At 56.5% G+C, this 27576-nt stretch overlaps 2 protein-coding genes across 2 annotated transcripts; one reads left to right on the top strand and one right to left on the bottom strand.

The window, feature by feature from the left end:
• Positions 1-6829: 6829 nt before the first annotated feature.
• Positions 6830-12671, top strand: VOLCADRAFT_82356 (uncharacterized protein; the record flags this gene model as incomplete). Its single annotated transcript, XM_002953611.1, has 11 exons — positions 6830-6970; positions 7444-7556; positions 7741-7861; positions 8393-8470; positions 8728-8865; positions 9378-9419; positions 9642-9773; positions 10562-10705; positions 10951-11094; positions 11377-11505; positions 11870-12671. 11 exons carry the CDS (start codon positions 6830-6832, stop codon positions 11897-11899), a joined length of 1212 nt encoding a protein of 403 aa, XP_002953657.1. The 3' UTR covers positions 11900-12671.
• Positions 12636-18344, bottom strand: VOLCADRAFT_106009 (uncharacterized protein). Its single transcript, XM_002953530.1, has 12 exons — positions 18229-18344; positions 18076-18146; positions 17495-17648; positions 17048-17106; positions 16432-16535; positions 16116-16184; positions 15817-15935; positions 15193-15435; positions 14587-14672; positions 14138-14244; positions 13733-13852; positions 12636-13406 (listed from the first exon to the last, which is right to left on the bottom strand). Exons 1-12 carry the CDS (start codon positions 18271-18273, stop codon positions 13300-13302), a joined length of 1284 nt encoding a protein of 427 aa, XP_002953576.1. The 5' UTR covers positions 18274-18344; the 3' UTR covers positions 12636-13299.
• Positions 18345-27576: the final 9232 nt, after the last annotated feature.

The raw sequence follows: 27576 nt of genomic DNA, 5'->3' as shown, positions 1-27576 counted from the left end.
TCTACTACGTTGGTGGCGGCGGCGGCGGCGCAGGCACGTCGTACAAGTGCCAGATCAAGGCCCTTACTAAGTCGTACGGCAGCACAATGGATCCCGTGACAGGGCCTCCAGCACCGCCCTTTGCGGTGGCAGCAGCGACGCCAGCCGGCGGCGGCGGCGACGCCGCGGACGGGCTAGGGGTGTACGGCGACAGCCCCGGCGGCGGCGGAATACCTTCCACCACATTGCCGCCGCGCGTAGCAGCCGCGTTGGACCGACATGGCCTTCAAGACGCAGTACGATGGATCTCGACCGGACCCGGCGGGGTAACGGTTTCCGGGCAGCCAGAGTCAGGTACGACAATCTACGACACGTGTACGACACCACCTGGGCACCAGGATTATTGGGCCGCAGGAATATGGCCCCTTCTTCCGCTCGCCCCGCACTACACATTTCCTGACAAGGACCAGCACCCCAACCGTCCTCATCCAGGCCTGCATCGAAACCACCACCACCACCACCAGCGCTCCCCGTCCTTTCCTGCCTCTTGTCGTACAACCTAGGGTGTGGGTATTAGATGCCTTAGGTACGGCGATCAGCGTTTCTTGCTTATGGACGAGAGCCTGTTCTTTTCGTCTTCCTTTCATCTTTTGGATCGAAGCAAAGGGATTGTGGGGGGGCGCAGTTCTAACGCACAAGTAGTGTTCTGGCCCTCTGCCGGCCCCAGCAGGTGCGGCGGCTCCATCGCTGTCGAACCCGGCAACTGTAGCAGCAGCAACGGCAATAGCGCCGCCGCAGCCAGCCGCGGCAGGCATTATGGCTGCCGCCGCCGCTACTGCCACTGCCACCGCCGCTGATGCTGCCAGCGCGCTTGCCGTACCGCTTTGCCGCGTGGCCAAGAGCGTTGCCGTACTGGCGGGGGGAAAACCCTGGCTGGCGGTGCTGCGGGGCGACCGGCGATTGGACTGGCACAAGGCACGGTGGGGCGGGGGCGTTTTTGTGGGGAGGGAGGGGGCAGAGCTTAGAGCCACCGGAGCCGCCGCCATCGCCGAGCCGTCGGACGCTGCGACTGCCGTCAGACCTGCTACCGCTGGCGCCGCCGTCTCGGCTGTTGTCGGTTCGGCTGCCGCCACAGCCACTGCCGCCGCCACTGCCGCCGCCGCCGTCGAAGTGGCGGCGTACTTGACTGCAGTAGCAGGAGCGCCAGTCCTAAATCCCATCATGTCACTGAAGGGATCGTTTGCAATGGCGGTAGCTGCAACAGCGGCGGCGGCGCCAACACTAGCGCTGACGGCGGCGGTGGCGGCGCGGCGTCAAAGGGCAATGTACAGCGGTTGTGTCGGCATGGGTCCCCGCAGCCCCCCCGGCGTCAGCGCCATCAGAGCCGGCGGCCGCCGCGGCGGCACAGGGGGCAGCGGTGGCGGCGGGCGCGGACTGGCGGCAGTGTTGTTCCTGCAGCGACGGCGGCCGGCGGCGCCGGCCCCGGCAGCGACTGCAGTGGCGGCGGCTGGCAGGTGCTTGCTGCCATCGGGCCCTTCGGTAGCGGAGGAGGAGAGCTCGCCCGAGTTAGGAGGCGACCGGGGGGGGCCCCGCATACTTAGCTCCAATATGGTGCCGCGGCGGTGTTGTTTTGGGAAATGTGGCAGGGATAAGCGGCGCGGCTCTGTCCAACCCTAGCTGTCTTAAATCGGGGCCAGTTTCCGGACATCCACACCACTGCCACCACCGCTACCATGGTCCCAGCATCTGTCGCTTTCATCGCCTTATCTCCCCTCCTGCCGTGTTTCCAGTTTGCTTCGCCACGTCATTCGCGTCATTCGCGGCCAAGCACAAATGATTACGTCGCGTCTGCGAACTGTCTCATTACCAGCTTGCGCGTCTGTCTGTCTGTCTGTTTGTCTGTTTGTCAGGCCGCTGCGGTGGTAGGGGTGGGCCGCCGCGCGCTGCGGGTGGCCACCCCGGGGGAGTGCGTGTCAGTGTACGGATTCGTACCCGGTGAGTGTGTCTCGTACAGTTTACGACATCTAGCATCGTTCAGGGACTCCGTTTTTTCCTGACAAGTCTTCAACAGGACTGGAGAAACATGGATTCAGTTTCCCCCCCCCCCCTTCCTCCTTCCTGCCTGCTTGTCTGTTTGTCTGTCTGTCTGTCTGTCTGGGTGTTCCCATTGAATTACCTGAACACACCACCTCCCGGTGTGTTACATCTCCCCACGTGCCTCTTTTTAATTTCCCCCCGCTGCGGTGGCAGTTCCTACTTTGGCTTTCTTACAAACCCCTATAACTCCCCCTGCTCCCGGATCGCATTAAATACACAGGCACGCTGCCCCCCTTCGGCCACCCCAGCCCTCTCCCCGTGCTGGTGGATGTGGGACTGGGTGTGCCCACGCGCCGGGAGGGAGGGGAATCGAGGGACGCCGCCGGGACAGGAGCCGGAGGGGTCGCGACGACGGCTTCTGCGGCGGAAGCACCCGTCCTGGCCGCTACTGCTGCTGACACCGCCGCGTCGCTGTTCTGCGGCAGCGGCCTGCCGCAGGCCATCGTGGAGGTGTCGTACGAACAGCTGTTGGCGCTGTCCGGCGGCCGCGCCGTGGACATTGCGGACGACGGACCCGCGGCGGCGGCGCCGCCGCCAGCTGCGGCACCAACCGCCGCCCCTTTTACCGGCCCCGGTGGCAGCAGCGCCGCGTCCGGTGCTGGCGGCCCCACTCGCTTTCTGCTCGACTCGATGTTGGGTCGGTTGTGTCGGTGGTTGCGGTGTTTGGGACTTGACGCCGAGTACGTGGGGAAGACATCCCCCGGCAAGACGGAGTTGGCCAGGGTGGGTGGCCTGGTGGTGGGTTTAGGTAGGAGGTTTGGGGGTCCTTAGGAACGGGGACTAGAGGGGCAGGGATGGGTGGGGCGATCGGGAGTTTGTGGGGCAGAGTGGGATGGGGTGGGATGGGGTGGGGATTGCTGAAGAGTATATGTTGGCAATCAGGCTCTGCATGTGCATGTGCCCCCCCGCCCTAGCCACGTTGTTCGGTATTTGCTCAATCGATTCCGATACGGCCTCGTCATCCCGTACACCCGTCTAACCAACCACAGCTCGCCGCACGAGCTGCACGGGAGGGACGTATCTTCCTCACAAGGGATTACCGGTTGGCGGAACAACGTGACGTGGCAGCGCCGTACGTACTGCACAGTGATGATGCAGCGGCACAGCTGGACGAGCTTGTACGGCACTTTAATGTCAGGTGTGTATGTGGGGAGTTGGTGTGTGGGGTGGGGTGGGGTGGGGGAAGGGAGTTAGCTCGCGCTGCGGTGTTTCGAAATTGGAGCCCCGCCAAGGGTGATGAGGCATCCGCTCACCCCACCCAACCTCACCGCATCATCATCACCATCATCACCATCATCATCATCACCATCACCATCATCATCATCACCATCACCATCATCATCATCATCATCATCACCATCACCATCACCATCATCATCATCACCATCACCATCATCATCATCATCACCATCACCATCACCATCACCATCACCATCACCATCACCATCACCATCACCATCACCATCACCATCACCATCATCACCATCACCATCACCATCATCATCATCATTATCATTATTACTTCTCTCTGTCGCACACACTTCACACTCACACACACCCTCTCCTTCCTGCCTTCCTCCCTGGCCCGCCTCCTCCCCCTCCTCCTCCCCCTCGTCCTCTGCTGCCTCCACCGCCGCTGCCAGGTTCGACGAGGCACTTGTGATGTCCCGATGTAACGCCTGCAACGCCGCCGCCTTCCAGCTGATCACCCCCCGTGAGGCAGCTCGGGACCTGGTGCCGCCGCGGGTGTTTGAGGTGAGGGGTGGGGGGGTGAGGGGTGGAGGGGTGGGGGGATGGGGGTGAGGGGTGGGGTGGGGGGGATGGGGGGGTGAGGGGTGGGGGAGAGAAGAAGTTAGGGACGTCGACCTGGACAGGGGGGGACTTAGAGGAGAATGGAAGGACGCACGAGGGAGAAAGGGAATGAGCTTAAAGGGGGAGGCAAGGGGGGAGTTGGGGCTTCGGATGAGCAGCACCCGAGTGGCGGTACGACAGCCGGATGACATGTACGGCATGGTGAACAAGATGAACCTGTCTTCCGAACCTCCCCAAACTCACTAAATTTGCTTCATCTGACATCCCAGCCGCCCCCTCTCTGCAGGCCCCTTGCAGCCGCCTACGTCCCCCGCTGCCAATGCTCTTTATGATGGCGCTCTAACACGTGACTGCCGTGACTAGCCCCTCCCCTTCCCTCGCGCGCGCACCCGCCCCCTCCCAGTCCGCCACTCACTTCCAGCCACCTCGCCTCTCCTCATTGCAAAGTTTTCTCTCTTTCCTTACTACGTTTTGGCCACACACAGAGACACACACAGACACTTCCCGCCACAACTCACCCACTTCCTGGCGGCCTTGTGCACTGTCCGTATGCCGCAGCTGGTGGAGGAGTTTTGGCGGTGCGGCTGCTGTGGCAAGGTGTTCTGGATGGGTCCCAAGTCCGCATCCGCCATCACGCTGGTGGGCGGCATGTTGGCCCGCAGCCGCCAGCGCGAGGACGGCCCCACTCTGAGCTTCTTCAACGACGGGTACTCCACGGCAACAACGCCAACTAACCACAACGGCAATGGAGGCAACGGCAATGGGGGCAGCGGAGGCAGCAAACCGTTCGTGGTGAATGCGGGGACGTGCGGGCATCGCTGCGTTGAGGAGGGTGTGGGTCGGGGAGAACCGGCAGAGGCGGAGGGGAAGGAGGGGGAGGGGGAAGGTGGAGAGGTCGGGGTATGGCGTGGTGGTCGGCAGGGGGGAGCGGCAGGGGGGAGTGAAGGGGGGGAGGAAAAAGGGAAAGGAAGTGGTGTCGGAGCGAACTCAGTGGCGATGGCAGTGGCGGTGGCGGCGGCTGCCGCTGCGACGGCGGCGGCAGCGGTGGCGGCGATGGCGGCACCCAGGTGGGCGGCGGCGGCAGCTGCCGCGGCAGCAGCGGCGGTGGCGGCGAAGGCGACGGATGCCACGGCCACGGTCGCTACTGCTAACGTGGGGGCCCCCGGGGGGCCGGCGGTAGGGGCGCCGGCTGTGGCGGCGGCTTCCAACGGTACGGCATGTGAGAAAAATACGGAAGCCATGCAAGCGGCGGCAACGGCCGAGGCCGAGGAGCCTGTGCGTGGGATGGTTTCGGTGCCAGCGTGGCGGTGGCGGCAATAAGCGGCGGTGTCTGTGTCTGTCTGTCTGCCTGTCTGTCTGTCTGTCTATCTATCTGTATATAAAGTGTTGGATGCCATGTAACTTTCAAGATCACCTCCGCGAAAGGGGAAAAGGAGCGCAGAGCCCCGGGAGACTGGGTTTGTGTGACAAGGGGGACACAGCACTCCGTTCTGTGTCTCTTCAATACTTCAAGGCGGCATATGAAGGGAAGAGGGCCATGAAGGGAGGAGGGCCCAGCTTTTTGTGCTTGGCCGCGGCGTCCAGGAGTACCGAATGCGGCAACATACTTGCGGCCTTGCGCCCGGTAATCCGGCAGCCGCCTCGACCAATATATGACCACAGGGCGGATTAGCCCGAACTCCTCCAGTAGACCAGGGCACGGACCACTAACAAACAGGCCACTAACCCGGTGACTTGGTCCAGGTACAGCTAGTCCAGGCAAGGAATCATCAACATCGCCCCTTTTGGTGCAGCAGCAATCTGTGTAGATGTGTGATGTAGAGGTGTCTTCTTCTGATATGGATCCAGGGGGAGCTGCAGGGTTGGCATTGGCCGGTCGTCGAGGGCTCACCAAGGGGCCCGCGTGTTTTAAGGTGCCGGTCGGAACCCTCGTAACCCCATACCAGGCGTGTTGCAGTTGATGATACTTCCCACAGCAGGTCCGCGTCCAGAGCGTCAGCTGTGCCTGCATACTTGTCCAAGTTCAATCCGTTGCCGGTACAACTGCCATCCACCACGCTTAGCGCTCCCCCTAGGCCCTGATGCGTTGTACGCCCCTGCACTGTTATGTGCAGTGTACCCATGGCCTACAGATGAAGGCACAAGACAGACCTACTGGGGCGTGGTTTCTGAGCATTTTTAATGCGGCACAAAATCATGAATGAACGAATATTAGAGCGGGGCCTAAATGGGATCAGTATTGAGGGACGGTCATGTACGACCACCACCAATCAGCGCCGTGCACGGTCGGTGAGGCAGACCGCGGCAGCTTTAGCGGGTGTATCATCGAATGGAAGGGTGCAAGGGGCCTCACTCCGCCCGGGGGACGGAAGGGATGCTAGGAATGGAAGGGTCCAGGGAGAAGACACCTTTTTGGGGGTGTTGGGGGTTGCTAGGAAGGGAAGGGACCAGGGTAGGGATGTGAGGTCCCTGTATAGGTAATACTATTCCTTGCATTCTCCTATGGCTCCTTGTTATAGGAGCTATAGGTACTAGTACTCCTTGTCGTCCAACCCTCAACATGGGATGTCGAAGCCCAGCTGCACGGCTAGATTTTGGCCTGGATGTTGGCCTGGGATTTGGTCTGTTGGAGTATAGATAGTTTGTAAATAGGGTGGGAATAGACGCGGTTCATAAGATCGTCACCCACGAAAGCAAGGAAATTGGGACGAGCAAACGGAATGGACGATGAGCTGAAGCATTGACCTCCATGAGCAGACTTTGTATTATGCCACATTAACTACGGAATAAAAGGGTCTTCCCTATTAGGCTCAAGTATTTTGCTTGGCTGCCGACTTCCTGACCGTTGTGGACACAATTGCGCCCAAATCTGCAGTTTGTGCCAACAAGCTCCGCGCGAGTACATTGTACTAGTTGCACCTTTGTTGATCATTTGTCTAAGATGCCACCTAAAGCTGATGCCAAAGCGTCTGAGCCGAAAGGCGCCGCCCGTTTCGGACGGGTCCGAAACTCCTTGAAAATGGGTATCGTTGGCCTACCCAACGTGGGAAAGAGCTCGTTGTTCAACTTGCTAACAGAGCAGGTGTGCTAATCGTGTGGACTTAACCTTGGTCCACGGTCGTTGCTGCCCATGACGCACTTCTATGTTTTATGTGTTTTACACCCCCTGCCATCGCTTTCAAAATGGCACTGTAGTCGCACGACTAGATCTTATCCCCCTTCCTCTTTTTTTCGTGTACTGCAAACCGGCTCCGTAACACTGCTATTGCACATCCGCTTCTGGAGGGATGCCGCACCGCCGTCACGACACCCTCACCCGCAGGAACAGCATCGCGCGCACTCCCTACGCCACCTCGCAAGCCCACGCATGCATGCTGTCTTCTAGCGCCTCGCCAAGCCCACCTCGTTGCGCATATTTTTTCATCTCTCCACCTGACCCAGATCAGGTTATTGAGGCACGCACAAAGCGCAGCTCTTTCCCGACACTCCCACGTCTTCAAAATCCGCATTTCAGCCTCCGCCCGGTGACCACCTTCTGGGCCCGCAACCCCACAGAACATTGCCGCGGAGAACTATCCTTTCTGCACCATCGACCCCAACGAGAGCCGATGTGCCGTACCGGACGAGCGGTACGACTGGCTATGCAACTTGTGGAAGCCCCCCAGCATGTGAGTAGCACATAACCGGGATAATCTCTAATCCGCGGAGATGGACATCATCCCGTCCTGACTCGTGGGGAGCGGGGAGGGGTGGCGGCTGTGCAGCGTAACGGTTTTTGCCGGCGGGGCGATTTGGGTCGATTTGGGTCGTCAGCCCCCATACGTTCCCCCTCAATTCAAATCCAACATTCAGGTACCCGGCTTACCTGCAAATAACTGACATTGCTGGGCTGGTGCGCGGCGCTGCAGAGGGTGCGGGTCTGGGCAATGCCTTCCTATCGCACATTTCAGCTGTGGACGGGATCTTCCACGTGGTGCGTCGATGGAGCAGGGCTGGGTGCGGGTGTGGGCGTCTAGGGGGAAAAGGGCCTAGGGAAGTGAGGCTGTCCGGGTGGGAGTGATTCGTGTGGCTGTGGGATGGGCGTGCGCGGGGAGTGCTGTGCGCCTGGTCAAGGGGTCCTGCTCGGTCGTGTTGCCAGATTATGTTGGCAGCATGTGTTGAGTTGAATGGGTGAAGTAGGAAGGTAGGAACCTGGCATCTGGCACCAGCCCCGGGAAAATGCCGAGGGCTGCCTGGCATTCTAGCTGGGTGACCATTCATGGAGCGACCTCATGGGCCGCTTCTGGTGGCGTAGTGCCTGTCCAGTGCTTGTCCTGATCCTTCCCCGGACTAAACCCGTAAAACCCGTTCCTGCCTCCGAACCTTGGACCCGGTTGACCTTTCTTCCCCCTAGCGAACCCCTGACACGTACCCCCCGGCTTGGCCGTGCCGTGGCATGGCGGCGCCCCATCCCGCCCCTCCCGGGCCTCGTCTTCCCGCCGTAACCCACATTCGGCCTCCGCAGGTTCGCGCCTTCGACAACGACGAGGTCGTACATGTGGACGACAGCGTGGATCCGATTCGGGATCTGGAGACGATCCAGGTGGGGGGCCCATCTGGCGGTGCTGGACCTCGCGGTAATCGCGGTTGCGCCGTCAAGTGCGCCGTCATTAATAACGCTTGTTGCGGGGGTGCTGGTGGTGATGATCATGATTTAAACCCCCCCCGTAATCACCGCCTCATAATGCCACAATCAACCTCCTCCAACCTTCCCCCAGGAGGTTGCGCTCGGGCCGCGTCCGGTTCCCTTACCTTCCCCCTAACTGCCTGCTCCGCGCCGCCACACCCGCTTCGCCCCAGATGGAGCTCTGTAAAAAAGATCTGGAGTTTGTCACCAAGGCAGAGGAGAAGGAGCTCCGCGACGTGAAGAAGAGCCAGGGCATGAAGATCAGCCTGGCCTTCACCACCACCTTCGACAAGGTCAAGGCCATGCTGCAGGTGTAAAGAGTGTAGGGTGTGGGGTGGGGTGGAAGAGAGTGGATGTGCGGAGGGTGTAAGGCTGGGTTGCTGTGAGGCCGGTCGGATGGCAAGGGCATTTGATGCTCTGATACGGCTGGTTGTTGCCGGACGTTAGGTTATACAGGTGGTGGTATAGGAGGGCCGTATTCCTGTAGAACAGAGTGGGTACTCCTACATCCGGACAAAGAGATTCGATATGATGGGGGGCTTTGTCCCTTGTTGTTCTTGACCGTGTATGAGGCAGGCCCCTTCATGGTCGAGTGTGCGTGACTGGCTCTTTTCGTGTCTTGTCCAGGGTTGAGGATTCCGGTGAAACGCAGGCTGGCAACCATGCTGCTGCGCAGAGCGCCTTTGTCGTGATCACGTTGCCCATCCGTATCGCCCTTCTGGTCGCCTTTCGCACCTCGTGGTGTGTGGATCTTGACAAGCACGTGCAAACCTGTGCCCGCAATGTCGCGCTCTTGCACGCACTCTTCCCACTCCCACTGCAGGAGAACAAGCCGGTCCGTTGTGGCGACTTCAACAGCAAAGAGGTGAGAGAAGGCTAGGAGGGGTGTAGACTGCCGAGGGCCGCAGGGGGTGTCACGCATGCATGCATGTATGCATGGGCGGAGGGAGGGCAGGAGGGGATGAGTTTTAGGGAGAAGACACCGCACCACACACCCCCTCGGTTGTGTTTTCGCCCTTGGCCGTCGACTAAACTTTATCAATGTTGTCCTGGCCGTCGACTAACCTCTACGAACGACCTCACGCAGGTGGAGCTGATACGGGAGAAGTTGGATAACCTCATCACCACAAAGCCCGTCGTGTACCTTGTGAACCTTTCGGCATCTGACTTCGTGCGCAAGAAGAACAAGTGGTTGGCCAAGATCCACGCCTGGATTCAGGTACGACAGGGCCTTTGGATCCAGGAAAGCGCTTATCCCCGCCCGCTGTCATCCGCTCGCTGTCATTCCGCCCCCACATATGGCGGTGATGGCTTTCTTCCCTTCAGCCGCTGGGTGCACGTCCTGTACCGCTTCAGTAGTTTTGGTTGCCTTGTTACGTTTTATGGGAAATCGCTTTATTACCTTTTATTGGGAGTGGTGCCTCCCTGGAGCTCCACCCAGGTGCCGGCATGGCAATCGGTGGCTTCCCTAAATGTTCATCGTTGATACAAACGTCGCGAGTTGCGGCGTTCGTGTATATAACTTAACTCGGCATGCTTGGATGCGTGTGTGTGTGTATTACACCTCGGTTGCGTTACCCAGAGAGGTGAAACGAGTGCCCATGCGAGCTAGCAGAGGCGCAAGAGCCTCCTAAGAGCCACAAGCTAGTGTGAAACTCGTCTGGGGCCATCAGAACAATCGTGATGGGGTTGTCTCCAAATGGCTCTTGGAGGCCCTCGGGGGGGGCGCTTGGGAGGACAACTCGGAATTGTATATTTACGATGGTTCGGTGTTCCCCCCAACAGCTCTTTTTTCGTTGCATCCCCCCTTCCCCCCTTCCCCCCTTTCCCCCTCCTCATATTTCGACACATTCGCTTCTTTTGCAGTTTTTTCGCAATCTTTTTACCTTTTCGCACTTCCATTTTTTGGCCGTTCCCTCCTTTCCCTCCTTTCCCTCCGTTCCCTCCTTCCCCTCTCGGGCGACATGAGACCCTTTTTCAACCCCACCTCCGATCTCTCGCGTTCAGGAACACGGTGGCGGTGTGCTGATACCCTTCAGTGTGGAGTGGGAGTCCAAGCTGTGGGCCACCAGGGACGACCCGGATGGACGCAAGGCCTTTCTGGACGCTAGCGGGGGAGCTGTGTCGGCGCTGCCAAAGATGGTCGTGCAGGTATGGACCGGAGGTCCTGGCGCCCTCTCCTGTCTCTGGTCCTCCCCCCGGTGTTCGGGGGCAACCCATGCAGTGCGATGCGGCTCAGGATTGTGGTGGCCGCCCCGCATTACTACGTATCCATTTGCGGGTACGAGTCTGTGACCTGAGTACGGAGTGCTGGCATGCGTGAGTGCGTGCATGAGTGTGCGTGTATTTCTTGTTCCAGTTGTTGTCCTCCATTCCGCCGCACCTATTCTCCTCAGGGTTTCAAGGAGCTCAACCTGATTTACTTCTTCACGGCGGGTGAGACGGAGGTTCGCTGCTGGACCATCCAGCGCGGCACCATGGCGCCCCAAGCTGCGGGAGTAATCCATTCGGACATGGAGCGGGGCTTCATCAAGGCCGAGGTGAGGGGAGGGAGGGAGGGAGGGGAGAGAGGAATTAGGTGTGGGTTGAGCTTGGGGACTTGGGTGGGTTAGGGAGGGGGGTGGGCTGCGGTGAGGCGGTTGACGGGCACTGCGGAGAAATGACGGGAGAGGGAAGCCCGGGAAAGAGATGAAAGGGCCATGCCAGCTGCGACCATGCCAGCTAGTCCGTGAGCATAGATCTGTCCAGAAAAGCCAGGCGTGCATGCAAAATCTCACCCATGCTCCCCATGCACGATGGCGGCGGTTGCGCCCACATCGCAGGTAGTGTCGTACAACGACTTCCGTTCTCTGGCCACCAGCAAGAGCATGATGGAGGTGAAGGCGGCTGGCAAGTACCGTCAAGAGGGCAAGTCGTACGTGGTGGAGGACGGGGATATCATCTATATCCAGGTGGGGTGGTGGGGGAGGAGGGAACGGAGTGATGTTTGGGGGGGGAATGGAGTGGCGTGGCGTGGAGGGACGAGGGGATTTGGAGGACAGAGACACCCGATTTAATAATCAAGGTGTCCTTAGTCAAATGTTCGCAAGAGCATGACCCCTGCGCCCAGGTGTCGCCATTTTTTGCCTGTCCGTCCTTTCGAACGAAAGTCAGGATCAGTTAAGCCACATGCCTACGCATGTTGAACAATTGCCCCCTGTGCTCGGGCCCGAAGGGCTTTCGCCTGGCTGCGTTCCCCTCCCCCGCTCTTCACCTTCTCCCGCTCCCTCATCTCATACGTTGTGCCCCTCTTTTCCTCCTTCTTTTGGACCGCAGTTCAACGTCACCTCCTCGGGTAAGAAATAGTTAGGAGGAGGCGCAGGAGGAGGAAGGGCCCACAAAGACTGTCCAGTCAAAGCGCGGTCAGCGGCTCTAGCAGCGCCGTTCTTTGAGGGCTGACTGATTTGCATGTCTGCTTTACGTGAAACCCGGAGGGCGGTGAGCTGCCCCCCCCCCTGGGTAACGGCGAGGGAGCGTCTCGAGGGTGTGGCACGCTAGGCATGTTGAAGTGTCTGCATCCGGTACCACCCAAACTTCTGCAGTCAATATAAGTGCGTGTGGGGGATGGTAATGACGAGGGCCATGATGGTGATGCAGCAGGATGAATGGTGTGTCCCGAGAGCAGGGTCGTCGGCATCGGCAGTGGCTGTAATGGCTGTAGTGGGAAGGCATCCGCACGGGGTGTGGGAGGGAGGAGGGGATCAAGGGAGGGCTGTTAGATGGAAGAGGGTCGATTGTGTTTAGGAGTGTATTTGGGCAATGGGGACTGCTAATGTCAGCTGCCTGGGTAATGACATTTCCGGTAGATGGGAAAGATGGCCGGTAAGAGATGTTCAAATCGTGCTGCGAGACGACTTATGTAAGTTATGCTCCTTGTGTGAGCACTACAGAGGCTTAAATACAGATCCAGATGGCGGCGTGGCGACCATGGGACAAATGCATGTTTCACGCATGTTTCTTGATTACTCGCACGTATCCATTTTGCAATTAAACTGCGTTGTGAACTGTTTGTGTATGGTAGGTCCGGCGCTTTTGTGGGGCGTTTTGCGTGAAGCCAACTTTAAAAATACGTCACCAGGCCTGCGTTGGCAGTCTCAAACAATGCGACAGCGCGTACACGGCATCAGGAGCCAGTTAACGAACTGCAACTCAGTTTCGACGTTCTAATCTCAAACGCAAACCAACCCATCGAATACATCGCGAGCAATAATGTCACATAAATAATGCAGACGACCGCCTCGCCGCCGCCGTTTAATGTATCCCGAGAAAAGAGGATTTCAAATCGCCACAGTTTCACGACAACATTGCCTCATGCAGCAGAGGCGGCACCATCTTCGGACGCCGAAAATGCAATCCGATATATGTAATGCCTCGCAACTGTCACCCTCCGAATTGCCATAACAGGCATTATACCAGCGCGGTATCCTGGGAACCTTTCGATATCACTTGGGCGGACGATACATACACGACGACATGGCAACGGGAATCGTAACGACCGTTGCCTGTCCAGGACAGCCAATTATTTTACGAACTTGCAAATCACAAACCCGCACAGCACGCACATTACCACACTACCTTGATCAACCGCAGCTCCTTTCTTAAATTTATATAGTGTGTGCGCAGGCCGATTGAGGCGACACTTCCTTTGGGTTCAGACAAAGCAATGTACCTAAACCCCCGGCCGTACATGTCCCTCCTTACAGCCGTCAGGCCGAGGGCGACGAAGAGGGTGGCTGCACCAGCGGCCAGTCGGTGAAGCCCACAGCATCCTCAGCTGGGTCCTTGCTGTACCACACCTTGGCGTTGTAGCTGCCTGCACGGAAGCAAGATGGATGTACGGCATGGGTACGGACATGCGCGCGCATTCTTGTGTTATGTGACGTGCGTGTAAGCAACACGAGTTGACGACCTTCCGCCCCAACCAGCCCCTGGCGCCCAGTATTAAGAAATCCGACAAGCTGGCACAAGGCAAAACAGAGTTGGCCACTACAAGACTTGTTCTACATAGCACAAGCGCCCTAAGCGAGAGGGGACAGGGCCCTTGGGTGGCACCGGCCTTGGCATACGTGGACGGGTAAATGGATAGAAGTCACGGGCGCATCCTTCATCAAATTTGAAGGCGCCCATCCCTCCACGCACCCATATTCAGGCCGCCCGTCTTGACTCCTCCCGCCACCAGCTCAGGAAGGTTGGCGTTGGCGATAAAGTGGACTCCGTACAACACCACGTCAGCCACACCGTCGGTGACGTACTGCTCCCCTGTTTGCCAGGAACACAGCGGCGCGGGCCGGCTTTCAAAGGTGGGACTTTGGGGGGGGGGAGGGTGAGACTGAGGGGGAGGGTTGCACAGAAGCATTTTCCTCCTCTTCTACAAATATCGGAAGGTGCCCGGCATGGAAGTGCCGTCGCACGTGGCAGCATGGTCCAGTACGAGAGGGCTCAAGAGATGTCACATCGACTTAGAAGTGTAGTTATTACACCCATATCGAAGCACGCAATGCTGCAACTGAGTCCCCCCCTCCCTCATTGCTCGCCCCGTCACACCTTGCTCGATGCCGAGGCCGCCGTTGATGGCCAGAGTTCCGGAGTACTTGGATCGGAAGTCGCGGAACACGTCGAAGTTCACGTTGGGGGCCTGCAGTCCCGCAAACCTGTTTTGCAAGGGAGGTTGGTGAATGTGACGTGCAGGGCCACCGGCGTTAAGTTCTAGGTGAGGACGAGTTATCCTTTTTTATCCTTTTTTGAGGTTAGGAGGCATTTTTTTACAGGGAGGAGGCGAGGGAGGTTTCCTGCGTTGTGGGAAAGGTTGTAGGAAAGAGGCACACAGGTACACGGGGGTAGACGTCCCTGTCCTTTAAAATGCACGACGCAGTACCATAAAGCGCCAACCAAACCAGTGTCATTGAATCCACAATACACTACACACCATCCACGCAAATTTAAAGCACACACGCCGGCACGCGCAAAGCGCACACATGGCCCAGAACCCTTACTTGTAATAGGGCTCCCCGTTCAGGCTCGACAGCGTAACGAACGCCAACTTGCGTTTCGACAGCTCCGGACCCAAATAGTCCAGTGTCTGCGGGTTTTAGGTATTGGTGGTTCGGTTGGTGGAGGGGGTGGGACGGCACGGCGCCGGGCGGGGGCCAAGGCGCGGTGAGGGCCAAGACAACGCATACACAAGACTTACCACTCCTCACAAACCTTACCCTAGGATCGAATTGAATACTAAGGGAGTTCTTCACTGACCAGTCCTGGCGAGTATGGTTGCAGGTTATTGCTTACCAAAAGCAAACGTGTGGGTCTTCATCGGAATTCCTTAATCAGGTACTGCCTTCCTACTGTACTTCAACCTTCACGTACACCTACAACTCGTACACCTACACCACAGCAGTGCAAGCCGCCTCGAGCTCTCCGCAGCGCGTCTCCGCCCTCTGCAAAACGAACCTCACAGTCCCTCACCTTCCAATGTCCGCCTAACTTTTTCCTCCCCATAACAGCCCGCAAACCCCTCGTCCTCCTGCAGCCCCAAACCCGCCGGGCCCCAAACCCCAACCTCCGCAGCCCCATACCCCCCTGCACCCCAGGCCCGCACCCACCTCCCGCACGTCCTCCTCGGGCTCGATAAGGTCGGAAAATGTGACTCCGGGTTGCAGCTTCACGGCGGTGCGCTGCGGACCCAACGCAGCCGCCACCGCGTCAATCGCCTCCAGCAGCAGGCGGGATCGGTTGGCGATGGACCCGCCGTACTTATCCGTACGAAGGTTGGTTTTCTTGGCCAGGAAGCTCTGCAGCAGATAGCCGTTGCCGGCGTGCAGCTCGACGCCGTCGAAGCCGCCCAACTGGGAGGAGGGGGTTGCGGGGGTTGGAGGGGGGGGAAGGGTTGGGCCAAAGTCGGGAAAGGAGGAGGTGGGAGAAACAGCGAGCGAGGGAGGCGGATGAAACCTATATGACTACAAGCATCCTATGATTACAAACAGTGTGATCCAGCTGCATGCGGCCCGAGCAGGGAGGTTGGTTGCCGCGCAAGAGGCAAATGGTAGCTGCTGAAACATAACATCCAGTAAACCTAAGCCTGAAAACTATACACAGCTTAAAACGTAATAAATGTAAAACTTTTAATCCCTAAAATCCCCAAAAAATATAATCACACATCGCGTCGATTACCTGGTGTCAGCAAAAGTGGATACGCATCTGCCCCGACGGCCCAGTGCACCTCTCACCTTCACCGCCCGCACGGCCGCCTCCGCAAACTTGCTCGGCAAGGCCTCCACCTCCGCCGTCGTCAGCTCCCGGGGGACCTCGTAGTCCTGCTTGACACCGCCCTCAACGTACAGCTGACCTGGTAATAATCAACATGAGAACGTGGCGTCAATTTCTCATTTATACACGCATCACACTGCACGCTCACCTCGAAACGTACAAAATTACTTGGGGAGTAAACTTTACATCGTGATATCAAAGGGTAGGGCAAAGGGTTCAAATCAATACCGCAAGGCCACCACCGCCCCGGAGAGCGCACCTGCCATGCCCACGGGGCTCGCGGAGACGGGCAACTGCTTTCCCACCAGGCTGCTGTGTGACACGCGGCCTGAGGAAGGAGGGGGTGCGTGGGGTGACGGCGGGAGAAAAGAGACAAGGAGTAAAACAAAGATGTGAAGGAGTGCGGCGGAAGGGGGTGAGGAGCGGTAGAGAGGGTAGCAGCAGCACCAGACAGCAAGGCGGGAGATGGGTCGCTGGCTGGCTGCGAAACGGCGCTGCCGAACCCCACCCCGGCCTCCGTCTCCTTCACGGCCGCCGTGTGTCCCCAAACGCCGGAGAGCCCTCACAGCCCTCACCCGCATGGAACAGCTGCATGTAGATGTGCCCTCCCTTGGCGTGAACTCGCTCCACTACGGGCCGCCAAGCAGCCGCCTGCGGGTCAGTGGCCATACCAGGCGCCCTGGGCCAGTGGTGGGGGGGGGGTCGCAGGGAAAGGAAAGGAGGAGGGTTAGCAAGGCTGAGCTGGCGCGGGAAACGGCTCAGAGGGACGGGGTAAAAGCATGCAGGCAGAAAACACAGCAGCTATTAAAACGCGCTGTGATGAGCACTTTCACTGCACGTCTATTACATAGCGCCAGGGGAAGGGGAAGGGGAAGGCCAGGACCGTCACCGCTTGCCCGCGCTCAGAACGGCAACTATATATTATATGGACAGCCATTCGTCCATCCATCCATCCATCCATCCATCCATCCATCCATCCATCCATCCACCCACCCATCCAGCCAGCCATCCAGCCATTCGCGAGTCTTCTACTCCAACTCTACAACGGGCTATCCGGTCACCATCTGGACAGCCATATGGCCGTTACGATACGTCATCGTGTGAGGGGGCCATTTGGGTTTTTTTCTCTCTGAGTCCTCTCATCTCATCTCACTAGGTGGACCAGCACGCGGAGGGCGGGCCGCTGCTCACCGGACGTAGCCGCGGCCCTCGGGCACAACGTAGGCGCATTCCGTGATGATCAGGCCCCCCTGGAGGATATCAGTTTGGATGAGCCGTTTGGAGGAGGGCGTGGTGGTTGCGGGGAATGGCCAGAGGAGAGGGGCCCCAGGAAGCAGGGTTTGGTGCGGGGCGGGTGCTGATCTGGCCTGACTTGTACGCGGGAGGGTTACCGGGCTGAGGGAACTGCCTGGACACGCCATGTGGATAAGAAGAGCGTGTGCCTCTCGAGTTTTGCACACGTACGTGTTTTGTCACGGGGGGGCATCGCTCACAAAATTGTGGCGTTAGGCGGCGATAAACGGGAGCTGGGGGATGGACGGTGGGAATCCTATCGAAAGGGTCAAGGAGGTATTTTAGAGAGGAGATATTTTCCAACATCCATAGCTGTTTGGTTTTGAAGGGCCGCCGAATACTTGCCTTGGAGGCTCGCTGCTCGTAGTAAGTGGCGACCAGATCATTGGGCAGCTCTGAGCCGGGGGTCATCCTCAGGCGAGTCATGGGGCTCATTGCGATGCGGTGCGATAGCTGCACCTCTCCGATTTTGACCGGGGTCCACAATGGAGAGCGCGCACTGCTGCAGCGGCGGCGAGCAGGAATGTGCACGCGTCATTGGACAGCACAGGACGATGAGTGCCACCAACAACAACAGCGCAGCAGCAAGATAAAAATGTATTAGTATTGTCGACAGCAAAAGCATAGCCGTTATATTGAGGTAAATTGCGAGATGTGTGAGCTATGAAGAGGAATACTTTGGCAGTTATCGGTGGGGTTGGGGGCATGAAGCAAAGCTCCCACAGAAGAATGGAATTTGAGTCGAAAGTAAAGACATAGTTTGGAAGAGACGGGGGAAGGGTTTAGGTATTGAGGTCGTCGTGGTTTGAATTGTGCGGTGAAGCCCGGTAAAGGGCTTGATAGGGGTGCTGATAGGGGGTCTTGGGGAAGGCTTTAACCCAGGTGACGTGAGCTGTGTCAAAGGAATGGCTCTGTTGAGATTATACCTGTCCGCTCCTGCGTCTGACGCTGTCGCCATGGTAGTCGACTGTAGAACAATTTGATGCGCTCTTGAAACCTGAAGAGAGGCCGTCAGTAGCTGGTCAAGAGAACCTGAACAACATGACATGTTCCGTATGCATGGCAGCTGAATACCAAACCTTTTGTGCAAGTCTGAGCCTTGACGTGAAAGCGAAACGCTGCATAACGCAGGGTAAGCGCGATGGTCTCGAACTCCAGGTCACCGAGCAGGCCGAGTCCGGGCCGCACAACCCCACGATATGCACAAAAGAACTCCAGAAAAAATATTTGCTTTGATTACTTTATAGCACAGCATGGCTTTTGTTATACAGCATACGCATAACTGCCGTAGGATTACAGCAGTTGGTGCCGGAATGACGGATAACGTCCAGCGCATTACGCTGTTTAGGTCGTAATAGACAGACAGACTGTATATTACAAGCCTGCAGGAGATCTTCCGTTAGGTTTGAGTCTTTTAACTCTTCCCCTGTTTTCCGCAAGCTTAGGCGGCGGGTTTTCCTAGCGGAAGTGGAGTACCCAGAAATGGGATCCATTCAACCGACTGCAGACGAAATGATAAGTACTATTACGGTTCAGGCTGCAAAAGCATGTTTTATTGATCTCTATCTCTGAACACAGCGTATGGCAGTCGAAAGAATCACCCCTCTGAACAGCATGATGTGACATGGATACGGCGAAACAGCTGAACATATGATATCTGTATTAGCTGCTTAATGTATTGGTATCCTAGAATCGCAACCATAAGGGGCTCCTCATGCGTATTCGACTTGTCCAGAGGTCCTCGCTAGACTGCCGCCTATGGCACCATGTCGAATTGAAGCTGGATACAGCCCCAGCAACGCATACGGGTGTGTCCGATGAATGTCGGAGTGTGTCGGGGGGCCTTTGCCGAGGCAGAGGGGCCACAGATGGGGCAGCAGTTCCGTCCGCACCGCGACTTCGCGCCGTCAGCGGGCCAGATAAACTTGCGGCCGTGGCCTCTCGCCTTGGGGACTCGCATCTAGCACACCTAGTACGAGCGCAAAAATTACGGTTCGGAGCCTAACGTATGTTTAGGAGCTAGTTGGGGATCACATGTAGTCCAATTGGAGTATGACTGGAAGTGCAATTCGAGTCGACCTCATGAACCGTGTTCATATGCAATTTGCCGCACGGCCAACAAAGCGTGAGATGCCACCACGTCCAGCTGATGCACCACGGCTGCGTCCCATCACCACCCAAGGCAAACCAGCACTATCTAAGAACAGTACAATATATCTATCGTTCTGGCGACGGAATCTATTGCCTGGCTTATACATATCTGCAACTATTGGCGAAGATTGCTCCGTGCGCTTTGTGCAATTTATCAACCGGAAATTGTTAAATGTATCATCATAGACGTAATTATGAGTAACAGTTTATTGGAACGGAGGGGAGGTTTTCATCAATTACCTCGAGTCATACCCCAAGAGAACCCCCCCCAGACCCCAATTCCGATTTAGGTCCAATTGTCTCCGATGTAGGTTCCATTTGGCTCCGATTCAGAGTCCAATTCGCATGAATCAACCCTGATTCGTCTACATGTGAACATGTCCTTCCTTAGACCCTAACGAATGTTCGAGCTCAGGCCCGCCACAGGCCAGTTAACCGTACTTGCCTACAACGGCCATGACACAACGCCGCAGCCAGCATATAATCTGTTCAAAGTTTTTAAACTCAGGTTTATGACATTGTGGCCACCAAAAATTCTCCACCAATAATTCAAAGGCTTTGTGGAGGCCGCCGAAACAATTTCTTTGCTATGTAGGTCGCTCCAAGTACCGGTATCGATTCAGCTTTGATACTGTATGGAACAGTGTGTTGAAACTTGTACCTATATAAAAAGTTTGTATCTTCGTGCCAAGACGAAATATGCCTGAACAAGCATACGGTCTGAAGACAGCAAACGTTTCCCATGGACCCGTGAGGATGCGCAAATGCGCAGGACCTTTTGCTCAGGCTCTAACGTAGGCCTGAGCTCTGAAAGGGTATCTGCACCTAAACTGGTTTATGATCTTGGCGCTTGTAGTCCTTGCAAGGGCGTCGTTATCATTCGGGTGTACCGGGCTCCGAACTATGCACCGTCAGACCGAAACCGAAATCTGTCGGAGCTGCCGCATGATAGCTTATTTCATAGTTTTGACCGCTAGAGTGAGCACACTGCCGTGCCAGTACATACCGCTGCTCTCCGGAACCCTCCTTACCCCTTAGTGATGATGGCATAGTTTTATCAATCTAAGGCTCGCTGCATGGAAAGAACTGCGCGCAAGGTCAAAAAGCAATGCCGCGTTGCAGGTAGCGGAAAAGCTCCCACTGCGCGATGAGGTGAAAAAGAAACGTATGCTGCAAGTTCGGCACACCATTCGATGTTACATGCATCCACAAGTGGTCAAACCCAAACAAGCCCCGTTTAGGCCACCTCTTTACCGAACCACCTCTGGACGAACCCCATCATGGATTTCTCTTCACCTCCAAACTTTCGATGAAAGTGACGTGTTGGCGAAGGGAGGGAATGCCGATCAGCCAGGAAGTCCGTCCTTCATTGTCCCACCCACCTCCCGCCATCCACCTCTACACCCTCTACACCAAAGCCCCCAATCCCAATCCGCGTCCCACGGAAGAGCTGTTGCTGCTGCTGCTGTTGCTGGCCCCGGTGGGGGAAGACATTCGACGTCACGACGGTGACGTGAGCCTTGGCATTAGCACCAGCATTAGCACCCGCACCAACTTCTCTTTCAACAAAAAAAAACTTCCAGCACAACCCTGACCGGCCCTGATTGATCGCAATTGCCGCAGACACAGCAGGCTTGCCCCCAGGCCCAAACCAAGCCTCCAGCCACTTGAATGCACAAACAAACAAACAGGAAAAGGAACATCTAGCTGAACCCCTATACGTTAATTCGGCCACATATCTCCTCATCACGTCTGGGACCCCTAACCCGCAAATCCATCTTGCTTTGGCGCAATCTAAATGAAAAGGGCTATACGCACCATGGCCCAGCGCCACGCGGGAAAAACTTGTCCAGACTTGTCCAGAAGGCTTCATGAAAAAATGCTTCACCAACCCGCTACTTAGACGGAACTCCACAGCATGCTAGATTTATGTAACTAGCAAGGAATATAGATAAGCAGCAATGGCCGCAGGCGAAAGAAGCTCTTTCGAGGCCTGCAAACATCTGCCCGGTACATTTCGAAATTCGCACGGATGCGGCTTGTTAGGCAGCATGCCCATGTAAAACACACACACACACACACACGCACGCACATACCGCAAAATAAACCCACCATAACACGTATTTCCGAACCGCCGCAGAAATTCATTTTTCTGGATCTGCATGATCGACATTGCGACAGAATTCATGGCAATCCATAAGGCCAATCCCAATGAAAACCCAACGGGAGGACCGGGCGCATATGGGACAATGTTTCGAAGAAGAGGAAGAGGCCACAGGTAGCCCACAGCCATCCAGCTCGTAAGCTGGATATGAAGCTAGCCCACGAGCTAACCGCCAACGCACATGCATACACGTGACGAGAACGTGACAAACCAGCTTTTCAATGTGGTGCATCTCTACAAGTGTATATGCTGCACTTACTCAGAACCGACCAACCCAAACGATAAAACGAACTGCCGATCTGGTCCCTCCTTGTACCCATCCAACCATCCAACCATTCACCAAACAAGGAGCAACACAGTAGCCCTGCAAGCAAAGCCCAACCTTCACCTTTTCTTCCGCTGTTATCTAAGAACCCGACGAAGAGGGAAAAGCTCCGAAAGGACGGCGATGTGTACCGTGGCGCGAGACAGCCAACTTCGCCGGCACTGAAAATGCTTTCTCGGGAAGTCTGCCCCGCTGCCACTGCACGATATAGCGATGATGACGATGACGATAATACACAGGGCACCTAGGATGAGAACCAAGACCGGTATATCCAGGGCAAGCCATGTGCATAAGCTACGTAGCCCCCTGTACTCGCCTCTGAGCCCACAGACACCGTGCATCTACCCAAAGTTCAACCATTCACGCGCCTTAAAAGCCTGCCACCAAGGCGAAGCCACTACATTTCCCCCCAGGTCCCTCTTCAGACGCTGCCAGCACCCCACAGCACTTCACCACCATTACCGAAGCAGTAGAGCGACACGCAGTGGCGCGATTCCAGGTTTTGAACTTCCCGCCGTCATGAACCTCCTCCATCTCCCCGGCGGTCATGATGATGATGATGCAGCACAGCCGCAAGCGGCAGCAACTCCTCACTTAGCTAACCAATTAGCCCACCATGCGCCAACCGACAACCAACTAACCGTTTATCGTGCCTTCAGTTGCTATCGCCATTATCATCATCATCAGATTAGATCAGAAGCAGAAGCAATAGCAGCGTTACTGTCGCTATCACCAATACCGCGACACCACATACCACCACGCGTTGCCTTGCTGCCACTTGCCGTCCTCCTCCTCACTCAAGTTGCTCCGCCATTGCCCCTCTCGTAACCCCGATCAACGCCACTGTCTCGCGGGCCCCCCCCCACTTTCCGGGACGTACATACATTCATACATCCGTTCAGACACCCTCAAAAGTACAATCCTATGGAAAAAGAGCTGCTGCTGGTCAGGTGGTATCCCACCCGCCTTACCCTCACACAACTCGCAAAACTAAAACAAATCATTTTTTATCCATCGGTAATGCTGCACGTGCGCGTCTGTTGGGATGTAAATCGTGTTTGCATATCGTGCACGTTGGAGTGCGATGATGTGCGTTATGGTGGACAGCGCCTGGTTATGTCTGGCCGCCAAAGTCATGCAGTCAAATTACGAGGCGGGCTGAGCATGAGTGCAGCGCATAAGATAAAGACAGCACTACGCGGGGCCACAAACGGCCCACCAACAAAACACACGCGCACACACGTAAATACAGACAAACACACATCCAGCGCTGGAGAGAGGAAAGCCAGGTGGCAGTTTTAGCGTGGGGTAATACGGGAGCCTTGAGGGGAGTATTGGAAGCCAGGGAAATTCCCCTCTTTGCCTTTCTCTCCTCTTGTCTCTCGGTCGCCAGCACCAGTACCCCAACATCCAGCATCGACTAAGCAGGCGCACAGTGCAGTGCACGAAGGCGGAAAAAAAGTAAAAAAAAAAACTTTTTTCTTCCTCCAAGTGCGGCGACGCAAGAGGCCATATACGTCCCCATGTGGTGCCGCTTACCTCTAGGTTGTGTTCGAAAACGCCAACACCGAAATGGCATTTCCAATACATGGAGGCTGCGCATGGTGGAGAGGGCCCCGGTGCGTTTGCGCTCATACGTGCGTAGGTGTGTATGTGTGTAAATATGTGGCTCTATCCTTGGCAACGAAAGCCTAGGAAAAGGGCCTGTCACTGGGAAAAGCCTCTGGAATCGGGCCCTAGGCGCCAGGGTATTCACCCGTGTGTGCTCGTGCATGCGTAGTTTAGCCCCGCGCCAGGAATAAACACCACGGCAAGGCCACAGCGCACACACACATCCAAATAAACCTTTTCCACAAGCACTCAAGCCTATCTTCACACACGCATACAAACACACACACACACACACGTCCGGCTCCGCCATACCCCTGCCTGCCTAGGAACGGGTGCATAGAGGTAGGGCCCCCTTGTCTCAGGGTCCCCGGGCCCTCCTAGTTTTCAGAGTCTTGGGACAGACAGACAGACAGACAGACAGCCGCTGGGGCATATAGCAAGGCTGCAGCCCCCGGACCCGTGCCAGCAGGCGCCCCCCTCCCGCATCCGTAAGACCACCCCGCCAGCCAACTCCCACCCAGCTTCTTCGCCAGCAGCCTACCCGACGAGTGCGCCGGAAAGACCTCCTCCTCTCCTTGCCTTTCACCCCTCCCTTTCCTCTCCACACATACAAATCCCCAACCAGCCGGCTGACTAGCATTCATCAAATGGGACTTCAGCGTTGGGTTCGACTTCCCAACCCCAGTCAGTCACCAGATAGAAACATCAGTCAAGTCCAAGAACCGCACATGAAGTCTTCCCTTTCACGAAGGTGTTGGTGCCCCGGCCCCCGCACCCGCACGAACCCACACAAACCAGAGCTCCTTTCCTTCCCTCTTATAGCTCTCTCCTTTTATCTCCCTCACCTCTTTGTCTCCATACCCCTGAATGCCCCAAACCCAAGAAGATCTAGGTGCCAAATCTGCAAGGACGCCCCGTCTTTACCTCCCCACACAATGCATCTTAGGCTCACACGAAGACGCGGAAAGGCACAGGCCGACGATGCATACGATGCTTTATTAACACGCATACGCAGACATACATACTCTTCACGCACCTGGAGCCCTCTGTAACCAGCACACACATACATACATACATACATACGCGTACAAGCAACCCGATAAAACAATACGCCGCAAGAAGAAGAAGAAGAAGGGTATGCGCAAAGTATACCTGAAACACGCAAGAGACAGCTCCCCCACCATACATTGCATTAACAGCGATCCCGAATCTTACAAACTATTTCCAAGTACTTCTAAACCATCCCACGCCATCCCATACTATACCGTTAAATCCTATACCTTACTACTACGTCACAACCCACTCCAGCGTACGACGCGAATGTGCGCGTAACGCCAGATCATCGCAATTTGAGAGAAAGGAAGGTGGATCTGCCGACCCGGAAGACACTGAAAATTCATAAAAGCACAGAATGGTTAGGGGGTCCCTGCGAGGGGCGCTTTCATGCCGGGCTCTTCTTTTCCCACGTCATCTTGGTTCCGGACGAACGAAACGAACCACCGCAAAAGGCGGTTGGGAATGATTGAGATGGCACGGGTCAAAACACAAGCCCAGGCGATGGGGTATAGACCCTGCCGAACCCAACAGATAAACCCGGGCGACAAACGATCGAACCATGCAAAGCAAAGGAAGCTGCCAGAAGAGCTCCAATAACTGAAACTCCAATCTCTTTGGGGCCCCCTTCGCATGCGGCCCGGCTCCTGGTGTTAAGTATTAATTTGGGAGAAATTCACGCGACTATAAATCCCATGGAGGGCGGAAGTGGCCAAATGAAAACCAGATGGGAAAGCAGAACGTTACGAGAGCACAGACGCGTCAACCAAAAGACGCCATCATCACCATCACCATTTTCATGATCATCATCATCATCAGCAGCAGCAGCAGCAGCAGCAACAACATGAGGCAGCGGCAGCAGCATGTAGAGCTCTTTGATGCTGACATCTCCGGGTAGAGTGAATGCACGCTCCTGCCAAGACATCCTCCGCCCGCCCGCATCCATCCACACGCAGCCTCTCGCCGCCCTGAGGCCGACCCCAAACACCACGGACACACAGGTTGGCTGCATGGCGCCGCTGAAGCAGTCAACAAATCCTTACCTTTTTCCATCCTAGCACAGCACAGCAGATCTTACCCATTTGCGGATTCTGCATCATCGGAAAAAACACTGCTCAACGCAAATTTAGTAAGGCCCCTATATCCTAGCTGGGCCGCACCTAAGACAAAAACGCGGTCGAGGTCATAAACCGCTCGAGTGACGGGGCGAGAGATGTGATCTCAAACTGACGTGGGCGCTGGCCAGGTAAGGCCAGCTTAACATAACTCCACACGTAAGCCCACAATAAAAGCGCAGGTGTAGTCAGGTCAGGTCAGGATAGGCGAGAGGACAAGACGGGTCACAGGACGTAAGTGGACGTGTACAGGTCGTGAAGGAGTCCTGCCTTGTCCCACACCAGCCAAGCCCTGTCCCCAAGCAGCCACTTCGCGCTGCCAGGCTACCTACGGCCCACCGGCCCATACGTGAGCCTACGCCACCACCGCCTCCCTGACCGCCATCACCACATGCCTCTGAAGTCAGCACCTAGAACATTTGCTAGTAGGAATGCTGGAGGATAAGCCCTCCAGGATGGCGGTAGGGGCCATGCCATGCGGGTTCGGGGTTTAGGGTTACCACCGCTCGAGCAGAGGCGCAGTAACCGGGTGGCAGAGGGGTGGTTGCGAGGCTCCTGGTTTGGGGGATTTCGCGTGGATCAAACAGCACCGCGGGTGGATCTTGCTGACACGGACTTGTACCACCACAGTTCGCCCACCCATCAGCACATCGACCAATCGGAAAGTGCCATCCCCAAGAGCGACATTTATGCTTATGTGCCGGGAGAACATGGCGAAGTTTCAAGGCCCGGCCCAGCACAGCAAGCCGCGAGCGAACGACATAGCGGCCTCGGCTGATGTGCCGCAACCGCCTCCAGCTAGCTCTCGCGAGCCATTCGTATTCCGGGAGTGGGGGCGGGGGTGGGGGGTGGGAACTTTGCCCAGCTGCGGATGGGGGTTCCCTCGATTTCCCTCCCCCACACACTCGCCGGCCTGTCCTTGACCTCCGGCCTGCTAGTAGACAGCAAGCTATATGAAGTCCACGCGTATGAATAGAGGCTTGGAACTCGCATGTGGGAAAAACCCGGTCCCTCCCCCCCCCCGTGCGGCGTCGTGTCCAACAGGCCCTCTCCTTCCCTTCCCGCCGGCGACCGTACCATGTAACGTGTCCTATTGTGCCGTCATAAACCGATACGAACGTATTCTGACAACCCTTCATCCAAGCCAAGTATATATCATTAAGGTTACGCGAGCGGAGCAAAGCGACAACAACAACAACAGTAACGGAACAAAGCGCACGCATGGCGCCTTACATACCATATCCCAAACGCTTTTTCCTTACCACTTTTCAGCCCACAACACGCACAAAAAACGATTACGGCGATTAACATCTCCATTGGACATCCTGCCGTACGACAGGATGGTTGACAGCTAACCAAAGTACCATGGCTCGTCCGGTAGGGACGATTAGAACGAGACAGTGACCAAGGAATACATTCGCACAGCGGTACTATGCCGTTTAAGAGATACGAGAGGGAAAAAACGCGGGGCAAGGGGAAAGGAGAACTCTACTACGTCTACTACTTTTTCTTGTACTACTACTACTACTACTACTACTACTACTACTACTACTACTACTACTACTACTACTACCACTGTGCACAACTTCTGCTCTTCATCTTCTTTCTCTTGCTATTCTCTTGCTACCACAATTAAGACGCGCGCTCGCTGGCTTTACCAGCCGGCCTACGAAACCCAGAAACATAGCCCATAGGAATGCAGCCCTATTCCGGGCCCGCTGGATCATGGGCCGGCGAGAGGCCCAGGGTGTCACGAGCTGCTCGCCTTGACGTCTGCCGCCATCATGGGAGACAAACGCTGTGAGAGCCTCAAACACCCAATATTTCATTATTCCATCCATACAAATCGTAAAAAATTGCATCCGTTCTACTCTTCACCCCTCGCCCGCTACCCAACCCTTCCCACTCCTCCACTCCCCCCCCCTCCATAAGCATAAGCAAACCAGAACAGCAATTCTTATGCCAGCTCTGTGAAAAAACAATACAACAACACAGTACGACGCGACAG

Source organism: Volvox carteri (assembly GCF_000143455.1).
Source record: "Volvox carteri f. nagariensis unplaced genomic scaffold VOLCAscaffold_37, whole genome shotgun sequence".
NCBI classification, from domain to species: Eukaryota; Viridiplantae; Chlorophyta; class Chlorophyceae; order Chlamydomonadales; family Volvocaceae; genus Volvox; species Volvox carteri.
Note: the sequence above shows the minus strand (reverse complement) of the source record. Positions and strands in the feature narration are given on the sequence as shown.